General features: G+C 37.7%; 1 protein-coding gene across 1 annotated transcript; it reads left to right on the forward strand.

Annotated features, from left to right (window-relative positions):
- Positions 1-308: 308 nt before the first annotated feature.
- LOC147504054 (uncharacterized) lies at positions 309-917 on the forward strand. The gene has a single exon (XM_086605046.1). The coding sequence runs from the start codon at positions 309-311 to the stop codon at positions 915-917; it is 609 nt and encodes a 202-aa protein (XP_086461172.1).
- Positions 918-17,911: the final 16,994 nt, after the last annotated feature.

Consider the following 17,911-nt stretch of genomic DNA (forward strand, 5'->3'; position numbering starts at 1 on the left):
CTTCCTTCCTCTTGGGTAAAATCCTCCACTGCTCTACAGTGAGAGTTCTGGAAGGTGGGAATACAATGTTTGTTTCGTCACTTTCTCATACTCAAGCTCCAAACTTTTCCAGGTAAAATCCAACATTGCTATACAATGTGTGTTATGGAAAGGTTTTTCTAGATGGATCTATATGAGTTGGAGAATCCAAGTTTAACAACTAAGGAAACCCAGCCACAAGATACGCAAGTCACTATTAATGAGAACCTGCTGAACAACCACAGAAAGGTGCTCCAACACTTTCCTATGCGGATGCAGCGAAACAACAAATGTGGCAACCGGTTAAATTCCAGGAATTACCCATTCTAGAAAAAATAGGTGAGTATCCTGCAATCACAATTCCAGAAAAAGCTTATGAGAAAGGTTTGCTCTTTTGCAAGCACTGTTTAGTTGGACGAATTGATTTGCAAAAAGTTTCACTGGAGAGAGTACGGTCAATTGCATCACAAATCTGGAAGCCATCAGGAGAATGGCTCATTAGCCCTATTGGCAAAGGTTTTCTCTTTCTAAGATTTTCGAATGTAGAAGATCTGAACAGAGTTTGGGCCAAAGGATCATGGGACTTTGATAAAATTCCTATGAGAATTAGTCAATGGACTCCGAATTTCAATCCGGAGAGCCAACGACAATCTCATGGTCCGGTTTGGATCAGACTACCTGGACTAGGACATGAATATTGGGAACCAGAATCACTGATGTCCATAGCTCGTGGAGTGGGGTACCCAATGCAAATTGATGAAAAGACTCTTAACAAAGAGTATGGTTACTATGCTAATATCTTGGTGGATGTTGATCTCTCTGAACCAATCCCGACCAAATTTTTGTCAGGACAAAGCACAACACTTTCTGGCAAACGGTGGAGGTGGGAAAACTTCTAAAGATGTGTGCACATTGCAACATTGTAGGGCACTTAGTCACGGAATGTAGGAAGCTACGAAGTGATATGCAGAATAATAAGGAAAAGGGTAATAAAGATAAGGAAGTGGTAGTGGGTGTCACTCCCTCCTTGGAACCTTTAGGCCGGTGACAAACCCTTCAGAAGGCATGGAAGAAAAAAGAATTCAGGAGAAACAAGCAAACAAGGGGTGAGTTTCTAGGGGAAAAACATAGAAAAAAACATAAAGAGTATAGGTCCATAATATGTTTGAAGGGGTGGAAGTGGACTAGATACATTCCATTAAGGACCAGGAACAACAAGGTGATGATCAGGAGGAAATTTCACCTAGTTCCACTGGGCTGGGAGAGACTCATAAACAAAGTTTTGAAGTGGACCTCAATGTGGACTCAGGGATCCAAAATTCCCCTTCTACACGTTAGTTATTACAGTCCAAAATACAGAAATAGTAATTGATATAACCAACTATTGAAGTAGGAGGAGGGTGACTGTATTTGTAAGTTTATTTTCTTTCAATTCAGTGATTCTACTAACTCAATAGGGACTAGGGGTGGCAATTTTGTACACGACCAGCTAACCTGACATTAATCCAATACAAAATTAATGGGTTCGGGTTGGAAAAAAAGGCTTTTGGGTCATTTAAGGGTTCACCAGCCGAACCTGTCAAATAAATGGGTCATTTTGGGTAAGGGCACATATGTTAACCCGAGTAACCCGTTAGTAGACCCGATTTGTTCTCATGTCTAATGGGTCGGGTCATCAACCCGTGACCAATATAACATGTTTTAAGATAACTTTCTCTATTTTTTAAGATCTCATCATCCCAACTACCTAAACTAAACGAAAAAAAAAATGAGAAGGATTAGCCGTCAGATTCATTCGATAAAGATATGTTTTATTATTCAATTTTCATTGATATGTAGTTGAATTAGGGGTGATTTTTTATACAGAATATATGAAATACTAAATATTATTGCTCAATATTAATTTTATGGTGTATTTTACATACATGTTATCTATGAATCTGATCCAAAATTGAATTCACCGCTAGCATAGTGGGTCATCTGTTTGGTAACCTGTTATATAGGCGGGTTGGGTTTGGGGTTGACAAACTTAACATGATTAGTAATTAGGTTGAGTTTCGGTTTGCTCTCCTAACATGTGACCTGAATATGACATGACACGAACCCGACCCAACACAACCCATTGCCACCCCTAATAGGGACATAACGTTTTTTTTTTCTTCATTGTCCAAATTGATTTAGGCGACATTAAACAAAAAAAATTCCAATGTGTCACTTAAAATTTAAATATTTAAGGCTAAAATTATTTAAATTACTTAATTAAATACATGTATTTTCTTCATGGACATCAATAATGAAATGAGGTGCCTAATGAAATTTTGAAATTTCACGAAATTTTTCAACAAGGAAATTTTGGGATGACTATAGTATGTCACAAGAAATGACATACCCGAACAATATTGTCATAGGGTATGCCTTTCGTACCATTTCTCCTAATTTTTTTTGGATGAGTATAGTATGTTAGAAGAAATGAGGACCCAAACAATGTCATATGGATTTGGTGTAGTTGGTAGGTGCCATCATCATGGTTCATTTCTAGAGTTTTACCCGCTGCCCAGTCAATATAATCATGGCTAAATTTAGGTAGGGTGCATGGCTCAAGGGTTAGAGACGTGAGAAAGAGTGCCACATGTAAGAAGCTGGTGGATTGAGTCAAGTCAGTGAACAATATGTGTCTTGCAACTGGATATTCATGGCTCTCTCATGTTTTCTGAAACTTAATGTAACATAACCCATAGTCAAAGTCAATTCCAAGCAAACTAATACCTGCTGAACTAGTGAACCACACAATAATGAGTTGCTCTAATTTACCAACATTACAAGCCATACATATTTAGTGAAATTACATCAATTTCGACATTTCAAATTCAAATGACATATTTTGTGAAATTCCGTTGTTGATGTCCTTGTGGAAATACACATATTTTATAAATGCACAATTAAGTAATTTAAAACTCTGACATGGGGTCTTAAAACATGACTGCCCTTAAAACCTTAAAACATTTATAAATTTAAGTGACAATATGGAATTTGTATAACGCCGTCTAAATATTATGGACATAAATCACTGAATTGAAAAGAAAATAAAAAATAATAAGTTCATTGAGTCACAATTAAATTACTTACAAGGACGCCAAAGTACAACCTCTGTAATAATAAGGAGGACGTCTAGGGTGCGCAGGCTTCTAGGCCCTTGGATAGCACTTTGTGGAGCAATACACCAGTACCTTTTGCTGTTATGAGTGGCCTAGATCCAATACACCACTCTCTCTCCTGCGCACACTAGCTTCACTCTAGTTCTAATTGAAATTTTAATTTAATTTAGGCTCCTCTTAATTTTACTTTTATTCAATACTGCTACATACCAAAAATAAAGACTTTTTTGGAACAAATGATTAAGAAGTTATTCTAAGCAGTAGGTTTTGAATCTCAATACAATGAGCACCAAATAAATGCGAAAGAAATACGCACATCACGTGTGCCAGGAGACTAGTATCATGGGTTAAAGGAGCAAACCCAAACCCAAACCATTTGATAAACAAGTGAAGATTGTCCAACCCTAACCCAAGGTGTCAATTAATAGATAACTCGTTAGTTAATTTTAACTTTTCCATACATAAATTGTTAAACAACAATAACTTAAGGACTAAAGCCATAAATTATTGGGGACATTAATTAAGTTTGAATTTATGTAAAATCTACTATGTGCATGTTGCACCGGTGTGCAGGCATATGGTCCAGTCATTCATTTTTGCCACTTTTTTTTTTTTTTTTTTTATTAAAAGTATGAATTTATTTAAAAAAAATGGGAGCCTTAAAAAAAGACTAAAGCTAGGGTGCGCTGGCTGGACGTGTTAAACTAAAAAAAAGTGAAAGAAAAAGACATACTTAATTTTTAATTTTTACACGACATGATACTACTTCTCTTTCTCTTATGTTTTAGGTTGTTGGGATGATGATATCTAACAAATTAGGGAACATATCTTAAAATAGGTCATTCGGGGTCACGAGGTGATTATTCGACCCATTAGACCGGATAACTAATCAGGTCACCCGTGGGTTAACATAAGTATAGGGTTCACGGGTTATGTATAAAACTGTCACCCCTACAATATAATATTTAAATAATATAGATTATACATAACACGTATGATGACAATTGATAGAGATTTAATTAAAAGTGTCAAAAGGGCGGTTGTTTTCATATGGGAGGGGTTGTGTTGGGTGGCTACTTACGTACCCCTTGAATCACTTCAATCTATTCGTAGTTGATTATGTTGGGGTGTGTGGATCTATGGGAATGGATGAAGCCATTCTTATGATGAAGGCGGCATGGGTTTCTTATTGTTGTTCTAATTATATGGAGCCTAATATAGGTATTCCATAGTCTATAGTACTTTCTCAGTTTGAATCACTTTTAATCATTGGAGATTTTTCCCGAATTCTAATAAGGCACCTCAATATCAGCAAAAAATAAGAGGAAAAAAATAAGAATAAAAATGAAAAAAAAGGATAAAATAAACAATAAATAATAGTAAAAATAAATAAAATAAAATAAAATTCGTAATTAACACCAATAATTAATAAGAAGAGGGCCAAATAATTAACACCAATAATTAACAAAAGATAAAAATAAGAAGATGGCCAAATAAGAAATAAATTTGCTTAGTACTAATTCGTAATTAACACCAATAATTAATATTTTAATTCGTAATAACACTGTAATAATTTAGTCATAGTAATAGTAATTAACCACTATGCGGTGGTCATCATAGATGGTTATCGAGGCCTACATCATGATCCTCATCAAAGCCTACTTCACTAACCCAATTAGTCAATATGCTACACCTGCTTCCATATGATTTTAGTGGCACCTTGCTCATAAAAGCACCACGTGGGAATATCTCTTATTCAGATCGGGTGTATTTGAGATCAAACAACACAAACCCTGTTTTGTAAGTACCTCTCATTACCATTCTATCTAAACCCCACACCCATCAACTTTCTTCTTCGCGCCCTTGCCACAAACAATTAATGCACATCATCGATCCGCGATACTTTTACTCTCTGCCTGTTTTGTAAAATAACCTAACATGAGGCACCTGTAATTATGTGTTGGTAATGATTACTCTCACAGCAGACTTGGGGAATCAAATCAAACAAGGACGACATCAACAATATGTCACAATCTGCTCTTGTTATATCATATATAATGGCTCCCCATAACCACTTCTCTCCAACACTCTCATATATTTCTCAAAATTACCACTCTCAAGCTCTCATTACAAGCTAAGAGAAACAAGGGCTGGTTCTTAAGAGAGAAACCACTCAAACATTTTCAAGGTTTTCATAGTTCCGAAGCAAACATGGTTCTTCTAAGGAAAAGTAAGGAGAGCATGGTTTAATTTGGCGCTGAGTAATTACCTTTATGCAGATTTGCTTTACTTGCGGACTAAACTTGGTTTGGCCTTTCAATTTTTCAATGGGCAACACTAAGTGAAAATGATTAGTGTTGTGAGGACCATAATGTTAATGTGATTCAACACTAAACTCAGTGCTCACTTTACATGATTTGTGTTCATGGTTCTTTAGATCTATGAATATAGCATATGTTACAGCATACTACTATAAAAAAAAGTAAAAAATCCGCTCGAGTTGCATATTCTTACCTTGGTTCAGATATGCATATGCCATATTTTGTTGCATATTAGGAATCTGAGGACTTCAAATTACATACTTGTTACTTAGTTCAAATTAAGTCACTAACAGTTACATAGTATGTACATTTTCTTTGATTATTGGCATGTTGTCCACATATTTTAAATGGTGAAAGATTGGTTCTTAGACAAATGAAACATGTTTTCGAACTAGAAGACTTTTTGGTATGTTTATGTTTAGCTTGCTTCTTTGATACTTGTGTTGAGCACATATGTTTTGATATTCAGATATTATGTTAAAATTAAAATGATCTTACCTTTTTACCTTGGTAGCTGTTTTATATGGACTTGTTTTCTATTGTAGGTGCACAACACTACCGACCACCTAGAGTACCTAGTAACAACTATAATATTTATGAACAGGTCAATTTGGTGCAATCAGAGTTGGAAATTCTTAAACTAGATGTGAAAGATATCAAAAGGGCTTTCAAATCGGCACTAATGGAACTCAAGGACACTGTTATGATAGAGATTTAACCGGTCTAAATAAATAGGCTAATTAAATCCTATAATTGTAATACTTGCAAGCGTATAAGGTCTATTGTAGTAGGTGTGTGAGAACAAGGTCGAACCCACAGGGATTGTGATTTAGGAATAACTGAAGTCTGCAATACTATTTAACCTAATCCGAATATTATGGTTGTTGATTTGAAGATTGTTTACTACTAACTATTTTAATTATACTATGAAAACTATGAATGGTGGAAATACTAAGGCGTTTGATTCCACCCTAGACTCTTGTAGGATCTCTTAATCCACTAATTTAAAGTTCTCTTTTATTGTACGAGTAGCATGAGGGAAATGTAACCCTAGCTTGCTCGAAGATGTGATCGCGTATATCTTATATCAATCTATGTATGAGGTTGCTTGAATTTTCAGCACATAAGTATAAACTCCTAGCAAGAACTGTCTTCTTACAGTACAACTCTTCACAAGCTTATAATAACAGTAAAGGCAAAGATTTGATAATAACAACACTTAATCTAACTATGGACTAGTCAATACATGAAGACTATCAAGAGAGATATAATCCATGAAAGTAGTGCTACTATAATCAGTGAAATTAATCAAGCTAATCATTAAAAATCAAGTTGAGAATAGTAAACAGTAATCAAGAAAATCCTACGCGAGTCTAGGGCTTCCTCTAAGCCCTAGCTTGTTACTTAGCTACTTTTAAACATGATGAAAGAAGCAAGACAATAAAGGAGAGGAGTCATTGACAAAACTGTCTTTCTATATGGTAGCCTCTTCTCCAGCATCGTCTTCTTCTTCTTCTTCAACAGTTTCGGTCTTCAGGTTTTTGATTCTGTGTGTTGGGGGCGAGCGAGAAAGAGCTCTATCCTTCCTTTGTTTATATAGAAGTCCATTAGGGTGTACAAGCCTTGGAATCCCTTTTGGAAACCTTTCCTTTCGTGTTTGAATCCTTTTAGAACTTCCCAAATTGCAATCCAAGTGGTTAGCGCAAAACTGCGAAGGTTCTGGAAAACACTGCTATTCTGCGAAATTAGAAAGGAACGCGGGCGCGCTCTGACCTCTTGACAACAGTACCTCAACTTTTTGCAGTAGCTTTATAATGTCATACACATGTTATTTCATATCTCCTTTTGTGTAGTCTCTCTGTAATCAAGACGTGAGAATCTCACAACTCCGTAAAGGCCTCAGTCTCAACTCGTTTCTTCGTATTTGTGTTGATTTCTGTAAAACCAAGGAAATAAACTAACCAAAGGAACTTATATTAATTAATTAGACAATATAACATAAATATGGGCATACATGTGTAGCATTTATGTGCTTATCATGTTACAACATTGAGTAGCCTGTTTTATGAATGGAAGTAACCCATACATGAAGGCATTGAGATATTTGATGCAGAGAGCTACGAACGAGATTTCTTTAAGACACCTCCCCTTGTGAGAAGATGCAATCTGTTCCCTTCACCAGACACTCCTTTTGTAAAGAGGAAGATAATAATAGAGGTAATTGTGTGAGTTTGCCATTATTTCTTTACTTAGATTAACTTTCATATTTATGATTTGTGAACGACTTTATAGTCTGATCTATTGATGGCTTGTTGGTTGGGATGTTCACAGAGTGTCAAATTGAAAATTATACCACATAAAGTGTCATATTCAGAACTGATTTCATAGTACTGAACACGCCTTAATATGTCACATAGAGTATCATATTGAAAATTATACCACATAAAGTGTGATATTCATAATTAATTTCATAGTAGTGAACACACCTCAATATGTCACATAGATTGTCATATTAAAAATTATACTATATATAGTGTCCTATTCAGAACTGATTTCATAGTCGTGAACTCAATATGTCACATATAGTGTCATATTGCCAATTTGAGCACGTAAAGTGTCATATTTAGAACTGCTTTCATAGTAATGAACACACCTCAATATGTCATATAGTAATTTATTCACTTTCTAGAATCGGACAACAAGGTTGAAGATTATCCATTTAAAGATGTAAAGGCAGACTAGGTACAACAACCTCACGTACTGCTAACAATGGAGGAAGCAACTGTATTCCGCTCAATATACTCACCTTGTGGAAAAACGGGGTAAACAGTGTTGTTTTTTGTACATTATTTATTTCAGTAGAACTTCATCCAACTCATACTGAATTTCTTTTCTTTGGTGTAGGAACTTCATCATGTACTTTAACAGATGGTCGGAGAACAAATCCACATTTAAATGCTTACTTGGGAATGGTAGAGTATCTAGCTTCGTATGTTACGATTGCATTTTGTTGTGATGTTCTGAAATTAGAAACTACTAATGCTTTTGGGATTACAAAATAATTTAATTACCTTGCTACTTGTTATATTTGGTATAGTTGGTATTTGCTTGGTGTGTGTACTTGAACGTCAGAGCAAACCAACAAGCCTACGAACAACAATAGGCACTATTACTACCCTATGCTAATGGGTGAGAGTAAGGTATGAATCGCAAATGGTTTTGTTCTACAATAAAAGGTGTGTGATGATTTTTTCTAATCTAGAAATACAAATATTTTGTTGATGATCAAAGAACAATGAAAAGTATTGGATAAAGAAGAAGAAGAAGAGATGTAGAAGATGATGAGTTGAACCACGTTCTTTAATGGCTGCCTACGTATCTTATGAATATGAATCAAACTCAAAGTGTAGTTCAACTATTCTATTTATAAGAATAGATGAGGTTCCCTAATTAGTGTTTAACTAGGAGACCGTCTCTTGTTAAGTCTCATCTTGACTCTTTCAGAAGCCCCATGTTTCCCAAGTCAAATAGGTCTCCTTTATTAGCTTAAACAATAAAAAAATATATTTAGGTTCGGAGTAGTAGTTAGAGCACCGAGCCTAGTAGTTGAGTTTCGGATTTGGAGTTCATAGTTCGGAGTTGGTTATACGAGCCTACTACTCCAACTAGTTCCAAAGCCCATAAACCTCCTCTTCTTGTCTCACTTCCGAACATAGGAAGTAAGAGGATTTGGACTTGAAGTGTGTTCTGGTACTTTCTACCCACACCAAGACCATATCCGAGCCTTACGAAGATGCTACTATGTGTTACATATCCATTTGCTAAAATATGCACAAACAGATGCCCCCCTTTTTTATTCATGGGTTGTGAATCAAACCCTTAAGGAAAAAGGCCAGGTAAAAATGTATGCAACGTCTTATGCCTCGATTTTCTCTGTGGAATGTATCGGCAAAATTTTGTATTACTTCAGTGCAAGGAACTGTAAATTCGAACATGCCATGACCATGCCCCGAACCTTGTATATTAGGCCGAACTTGGTGAAAACCGGTCCTACCATGCCTTGTGATGATCCGGACTTGGACATTAGGAACTTGGTGAAATACGGACATGCAATGCCTTGTGATGACCCGGACCTGGTCAGATTAATTGAGCTTTACCAACTCTACTCTGAGCCGGACTTGGGTAAGTCAACAACCCATGTTTCACAAAGATCTAGACTTGGGATTACATTTCGGAACTAAACTTCGTGAAAGTCGGACCTGTCATGCCTCGTGATTTACCCGGACTTAGGCAGATTTCACTAAGTCACCTTGACTCGGACTTGAACTCTTGGAAGTGCGACCCAGAACTGAGCCTTGTGAAAATTGAACTGTTCTTGAACTGTTGAACATGAAACTCTTTTAGGTTCGGGCACGTTTATATTATATAACCCGGAACTGTAACTCTTTTTTTTTTAGTATTTCTTTAGGTTCGGACATGGACCCTGAACTTGGGCTCACATCCCGTAAGCCCATAACCAGAACTATAACTTGTTTATGTTCTTTCTTCACTTGGTCAGGAGGTGGGAAGCCGAAGATGCAACTAGCCAATCCGGAATAGAGATGCTCAAGAAGTCCCTTCGCTTCCTTACTTTCTGAAATCCGTTTCTCTTTAAATATTAGAAACTAGAAAATAAACTTACTATCTCATCTGCATGTAAACTTAGGCACCCACTTCTACAAAGTCCTTGCTGCCACCAGAACCAATTTGGTTGTGTCCGCCCTTTGAAGCATCCCATACATCTCTTTAAGTTTGTAGCATTGTGTTTACATCCAACGTTTGTCGATCTCGTCAAAAAGGAAACAGTAAGCTCGAATTTTGGCTCTCACAGTTTACCTTGGTCTAAAGATTCGATTGTTTCTTCTTTATGAAACCACCATTAATGGGTTGTTGAAGCTGCTTGGTCGCCACAAACACAACGCCTTTCTTTTTGCGGAAATTGAGGCTTTTGGTGTAAACAACCACATCTTTTTCTTCAAAAACTGAACTGTCAAACTCGGTCTTGATCAGTTCCGAGTTTGCTAATCGAACCATAACTCCTAGTTCAATCAAGTAAAAAGAACCAGTTCTGGCTTTATCAATTGATCGTGTGCTCTCAATTCCGATGTCTCACCAATCAGTTTTTTAGTTCTCCAATTGGTGAGGTAGTTCCGAATTTAGTAATGGACAATATAGTTCGGATTCTTCAATCCACAAAACAATTTCGGGTTTATTACTTGACAGAGTAGTACAGAACTTGGACTTCCCATAGAAGAAGTGGAGTTTCATATTTGGAGTTCCTAACTAGTTAGAAAGTTGAATTCCGAATATGGAAAATTTTCGAACTAGTGAGGAAGTGGAGTTCCGTACTTGGACAAGTTCCGAACATGGAGTTCCAGACTAGTTAGGAAGTAGTGGAGTTTCGAACTTTGACAAGTTCTGAACATGTATTTCCGAACTTGGAGTTCCTGATGAGAAAGTGGAGTTTCTGTCTTCCAATACTAGTTAGTTCTGAAAATCTAGCAACTCCTCTTGTAGTTCTACTTCCATTCCATAGGAAGTGTGTTGATCTGGAAGTGAGCTCAAAGTATGTTATGGTACTTCTTACCCATACTTACAAGTTATCCAATTACTACAGAAGTGTTTTCACGTGTCTACTCCTTATTTGCATAAATATGTATACACAGATGGCGCCAATTGTGTGATGATTTTTCCAAATCTAGAAACACAAATATTTGTTGATGATCAAAGAACAATGAAAAGTATTGGATCAAGAAGAAGAAGAGATGTAGAAGATGATGAGTTGAACCACGTTCTTTAATGGCTGCCTACGTATCCTGTGAATAAGAATCTAATTCAAAACGTCGTTCAACTATTCTATTTATAAGAATAGATGAGGTTCCCCAATTAGTGTTTACCTAGGAGACCGTCTCTTGTTAAGTCTCATCTTGACTCTTCTAGAAGCCCCATGATTCCTAAGTCAAATTGGTCTCCTTTATTGACTTAAACAACAGTTTAGGTTCGGAGTAGTAGTTAGAGCTCCGAGCCTAGTAGTTAAGTTATGGATTTGGAGTTCATAGTTAGGAGTTGGTTATACGAACCTACTACTCCAACTAGTTCCAAAACCCACGAACCTGCTCCAAACCTAATAGTTGAGTTTTGGATTTGGAGTTCATAGTTAAGAGTTGGTTATACGAATCTACTACTCCAACTAGTTCCAAAGCCCGCGAACCTGCTCCGAACTTAGTAGTTGAGTTCCATTTTTGGAGTTCATAGTTAGGAGTTGGTTATACCTAATTTAGAAACACAAATATTTTGTTGATGATCAAAGAACAATGAAAAGTATTGGATCAAGAAGAAGAAGAGATATAGAATATGATGAGTTGAACCACGTTCTTTAATGGCTGCCTACGTATCCTGTGAATAGGAATCAAACTCAAAGCGTAGTTCAACTATTCTATTTATAAGAATAGATGATGTTCTTCAATTAGTGTTTAACTAGAAGAACATCTCTTGTTAAGTCTCATCTTGACTCTTCTAGAAGCCACATGTTTCCCAAGTCAAATAGGACTCCTTTATTTACTTAAACAACTAAAAAACATGTTTAGATTCGGAGTAGTAGTTAGAGCTCCAAGCCTAGTAGTTGAGTTATGGATTTGGAGTTCATAGTTAGGAGTTGGTTATACGAACCTACTACTCCAAATAGTTCTAAAGCCCATGAACCTGCTCAAAATCTAGTAGTTGAGTTATGGATTTGGAGTTCATAGTTAAGAGTTGGTTATACGAACCTACTACTCCAATTAGTTCCAAAGCTCGCGAACCTGCTCCAAATCTAGTAGTTGAGTTCTAGATTTGGAGTTCATAGTTAGGAGTTGGTTATATGAACCTACTACTCCAACTAGTTTCGAAGTCCACAAACCTGCTCCGAACCTATTAGTTGAGTTCCAGATTTGGAGTTCATAGTTATGAGTTGGCTATACAAACCTACTACTCCAACTAGTTTCAAAGCCCACGAACCTGCTCCGAACATAGTAGTTGAGTTCTAGATTTGGAGTTCATAGTTAGGAGTTGGTTATACGAACCTACTACTCCAACTAGTTCCAAAGCCCACAAACATGCTCTGAACTTAGTAGTTGAGTTCAGGATTTGGAGTTCATAGTTCGGAGTTGGTTATACGAACCTACTACTCTAACTAGTTCCAAAGCCCACGAACCTCTTCTTCTTGTCTCACTTCCGAACCTAGGAAGTAAGAGGATTTGGACTTGAAGTGTGTTCTGGTACTTTTTGCCCACACCAAGACCATATCCGAGCCTTACGAAGATGCTGCTACGTGTTACATATCTATTTGCTAAAATATGCACACATAGATGCCCCCCCCTTTTTATTCATGGGTTGTGAATCAAACCCTTAGGGAAAAAGGCCGGGTAAAAATGTACGCAACGTCTTATGCCTCGATTTTCTCTGTGGAATGTATTGGCAAAATTTTGCATTACTTCAGTGCAAGGAACTGTAAATTCGGACCTGCCATGACCATTCCCCAAACCTTGTATATTAGGCCAAACCTGGTGAAAACCGGTCCTGCCATGCCTTGTGATGATCCGGACTTGGACATTAGGAACTTGGTGAAATCTGGACATACAATGCCTTGTGATGCCTCGGACTTGGTCAGATTAATCAAGCTTTACCAACTCCACTTTGAGCCGGACTTAGGATTACATTCCGGAACGAAACTTCGTGAAAGCCAGACCTGTCATGCCTCGTGTTTACCCGGACCTGGAATACTAGCTCATGTAAGGGACCGAACATGGTCACATGGCCCGGACTTTGGTAGATTTCACTAAGTCACCTTGACTTGGACTTGAACTCTTGCAAGTACAACCAAGAACTGAGCCTTGTGAAACTTGAACTGTTCTTGAACTCTTGAACATGAAACTTTTTTAGGTTCGGGCACGTTTATATTATATAACCCGGAACTGTAACTCTTTTTTTTTAGTCTTTCTTTAGGTTCGGACATGGACCCTGAACTTGGGCTCACATCCCATAAGCCCATAACCAAAATTGTAACTCGTTTATGTTCTTTCTTCACTTGGTCAGGAGGTGGGAGCCGAAGGTGCAGCTAGCCAATCCGGAATAGAGATGCTCAAGAAGTCCCTTCGCTTCCTTACTTTCCGAAATCCATTTCTCTTTAAATATTAGAAACTAGAAAATAAACTTACTATCTCATCCGCATGTAAACTGAAGCACCCACTTCTACAAAGTCCTTGCTACCACCAGAACCAATTTGGTTGTGTCCGCCCTTTGAAGCATCCCATACATCTCTTTAAGTTTGTAATATTGTGCTTACATCCAACGATCTGCCAAAAACGATCTCGAATTTTGGCTCTAAAAAAGAATTGTTTCTTCTAGAAACCTCATTAAATTTTGGCTCTAACAACGCCTTTCTCTTTACTTTTTGGTCTTAAGATTCGATTGTTTCTTCTATATGAAACCACCATTAATGGATTGTTGAAGCTGCTTGGTTGCTTGACTAGTTAGGAAGTTGAATTCCGAACATGGAAAATTTCTTAACTAGTGAGGAAATGGAGTTCCAGACTAGTTAGGAAGTAGTGGAGTTTCGAACTTTGACAAGTTCTGAACATGTATTTCCGAACTTGGAGTTCCTGATGAGAAAGTGGAGTTTCTGTCTTGCAATACTAGTTAGTTGCAAAAATCTAGCAACTCCTCTTGTAGTTCTACTTCCATTCCATAGGAAGTGTGTTGATCTGGAAGTGAGCTCAAAGTATGTTATGGTACTTCTTACCCATACTTATACGTTATCCAATTACTACGAAAGTGTTTTCACGTGTCTACTCCCTATTCACTTAAATATGTTTACATATATGCCCCTATTTTCCCTCTGATGGTTGCACATTCAACCGTTGAGGGAAAATGACAAAAGTGTCAAATTATATTTTATACAAATTTGTATAGCGAATATTAGAAAAGCAAGGTTTTGTAGGAAAATAGGGTTTGCCCCTGTGTCAATTCTTGTAAATACCTTTAGTTTTGTTAAGGAATAAGGTTTTGTAGGAAAACGTAGGGTGTGTCCCTGTATTATTTCTTGTAAAGGCCTTAGATGGTCTGGTATCTAATGCAAAAACCGACACTTATAAGTATAAAGCATTAGTACTGCTCTTAGGGGGATAAAATCCAAGCTAAGTTAAACTTTCTTCATCACACAGGGAACAACATATGAGATTTTTCACTCATAATCCCGAGAAAGCTTTCTAAAGGTTCTGATACAACTTTGGCCAACATATGGGATCTCTCACCCAACATCCAAAAAGTATCCTAGCAGAAAATTATAAAAGGAACAATGCTCTAAAAAAAGAAATATAACTTTTATTGAAAATTGATTGGCAGAGATCATGCCCCCAGTGTAGTGGAAGCAGATCGGCATCTGTGAAAATTTTGTCTCTTAGAAGCTAAGAGTAGTGTAACATTACTTGGAAAAAGTTAGCATCGAGATTCACTGCTAGAGGATCTTTCATCAACATCTTGGTTCCTGGTTAATTTCAAAGATGTCCTCATAAGGATGAGTTAAAGTGGTAAAGTCCCTATCCGGTGGGGGTAGTTTACCACTTTCGAACGTGTCACTAGTATTCTGTCTCTTGGACTTATCATTATAGAAATTTTTATCGAATGACTTTTGCTCCAACTGTGGTCCCTCGGACTTCTTATCATTAGTAGAGCTCATACCGGTTTAAGCGGAGGTAACACTGGTTATCACTCTTTTGTGAAAAGATTCCCTATCCAATTGGTCCTCTTCTAGTTCGGCATACTTATCGATACGAGCCTGCAATTTTGTCATGTTCGTAGGCTTCTTTTCTTCAAAGACATGTATAGACTAGAAGTGGGATATAATCCATTTCTAAATGCCATAATGGCGAGGGTCTCATCGACATTGTTAACATGCAATTGAACCTCGTTAAATCTTTTGGTGAAATCCCTGATACGCTCGTCTTTCCGGATATTCATGTCAAACAGTGCATCAGCGGTTTTAATGTAGGGTCAGTTGCAACTGAATTTCACAATGAAATTGATGGATAACACCTTAAACTCGTGAATGCTGCCCCTGGGAAGCTTCGTGTACCAGATGAGTGCTGAATCTGTCAAACCTGAAGCAAAATACCGGCACAAATAATGATCTTTCGTAGAAAGACCCACCATTGCTTGACGATAACCGAGCACATGAGAGACCGGATCTCCTTTGCCATTAAATTTAGAGAACTTCGGTAGTTTATAATCATGGGGGATGTATCCACTCATAACATGGCGTGAAAAAGGAGTTCCAATGTCTCCCTTGATTGCTGACTGAACAATTAACTCATCCATCTTGGTTGGTTTCGAACCTCGCAGTTTTTCCAGTATTTGCGCCTTGAGCTGTGCAAGAGTAGTCGGTTCATGAATTGGAGTTCTCTCATTGTTGTACCTCGGACCTGGACTCTCATAGTTCTCATCTCGATGATAACGTGGTTCCGATTCCCATGATTGAGTAGACGAGTTTGCAAAACCGGATCGGGGAACTGAGGGATATGATTCCGAGACAATGAAGGTTCCCTTGGAACTGAAAGTCTTCTTTGTACCGAGGGTGACCTTGATAGTTGTGGATTCCGGGCAAACACATTCGGACGTCCATCCCTCGTACCTTGAAAACTTGAATACCAAGAGAAGTTAGTTCCGTGTGAACTCGAGTGTCGGTTTGGTTCCAATTCCGGATTATAATCCGAATCTGGTTGGTCGCTATGATACCCAACGAAGTAAAGGATATAAGGCGTAGGGATGTAACCCTCACCATGGTCGAGATTTAGTGGTCGGAACTGCCCCCTCGAATTTCCATCAATAGGCAACACTTTTGGGGGTGAACGACCCTCCTGCGTGCGGTAGTAGTCTTGTAAAAAACGCAAAAGAGCCTCTTGTCAACCACGTTTGGCCATCACAGCATCCATGATGGCTTGGTTAGTTATGGCAGATTGGGGAATATTGTTGTTAGGCTCATCTTCTTCACGACCCTGTCTCAAAACGACGATCTCCTCTACATTCAGATTATCTTTGAGAAGTAACATGTGGGTTATTGATCTCGTTATTCCCCTCATTACTTTGATTCACATTGGCTCTTGTAGTAACCATGATTTTGAATCAAAGTGAAGAAAAGAATTATTATATATTTTTTTAAAGAACAACAAACCCAAGAAAAATTGGTGGGTAGTAGAACCTAGAACCGAAAATATTTTGACCAAGAAATCAAATTAATTCTGTATGGTTTCCCCACAGACGATGCCAATTGTGTGATGATTTTTCCTAATCTAGAAACACAAATATTTTGTTGATGATCAAAGAACAATGAAAAGTATTAGATCAAGAAGAAGAAGAGATGTAGAAGATGATGAGTTGAACCACGTTCTTTAATGACTGCCTACGTATCCTGTGAATAGGAATCAAACTCAAAGTGTAGTTCAACTATTCTATTTTTAAGAATAGATGAGGTTCCCCAATTAGTGTTTAACTAGGAGACCGTCTCTTGTTAAGTTTCATCTTGACTTTTCTAGAAGCCTCATATTTCCCAAGTCAAATAGGTCTCCTTTATTGACTTAAACAACAAAAAATCATGTTTAGGTTCGAAGTAGTAGTTAGAGCTCCTAACCTAGTAGTTGAGTTCCGGATTTGGAGTTCATAGTTAGGAGTTGGTTATACGAACCTACTACTCCAACTAGTTCCAAAGCCCACGGACCTGCTCCAAACCTAGTAGTTAAGTTCCAGATTTGGAGTTCATAGTTAAGAGTTAGTTATACGAACCTACTACTCCAACTAGTTCCAAAGCCCGCGAACCTGCTCCGAACTTAGTAGTTGAGTTCCGAATTTGGAGTTCATAGTTAGGAGTTAGTTATACGAACCTACTACTCCAACTAGTTCCAAAGCCCACGAACCTGCTCCGAACCTAGTAGTTGAGTTATAGATTTGGAGTTCATAGTTAGGAGTTGGTTATACGAACCTGCTACTCCAACTAGTTTCAAAGCCCACGAACCTGCTCCGAACCTAGTAGTTGAGTTCCGGATTTGGAGTTCATAGTTAGGAGTTGGTTATATGAACCTACTACTCCAACTAGTTCCAAAGCCCATGAACCTGCTCCGAACCTAGTAGTTGAGTTCCAGATTTGGAGTTCATAGTTAGAAGTTGGTTATAAGGACCTACTACTCCAACTAGTTCCAAAGCCCACGAACCTCCTCTTCTTGTCTCATGTCCGACCTAGGAAGTGTATGACTTCCGAACCTAGGAAGTAAGAGGATTTGGACTTGAAGTGTGTTATGGTACTTTCTACCCACACCAAGACCATATCCGAGCCTTATGAAGATGCTGCTA

This window comes from Coptis chinensis, chromosome 4, assembly GCF_015680905.1.
Source record: "Coptis chinensis isolate HL-2020 chromosome 4, ASM1568090v1, whole genome shotgun sequence".
Lineage (NCBI taxonomy): Eukaryota > Viridiplantae > Streptophyta > Magnoliopsida > Ranunculales > Ranunculaceae > Coptis > Coptis chinensis.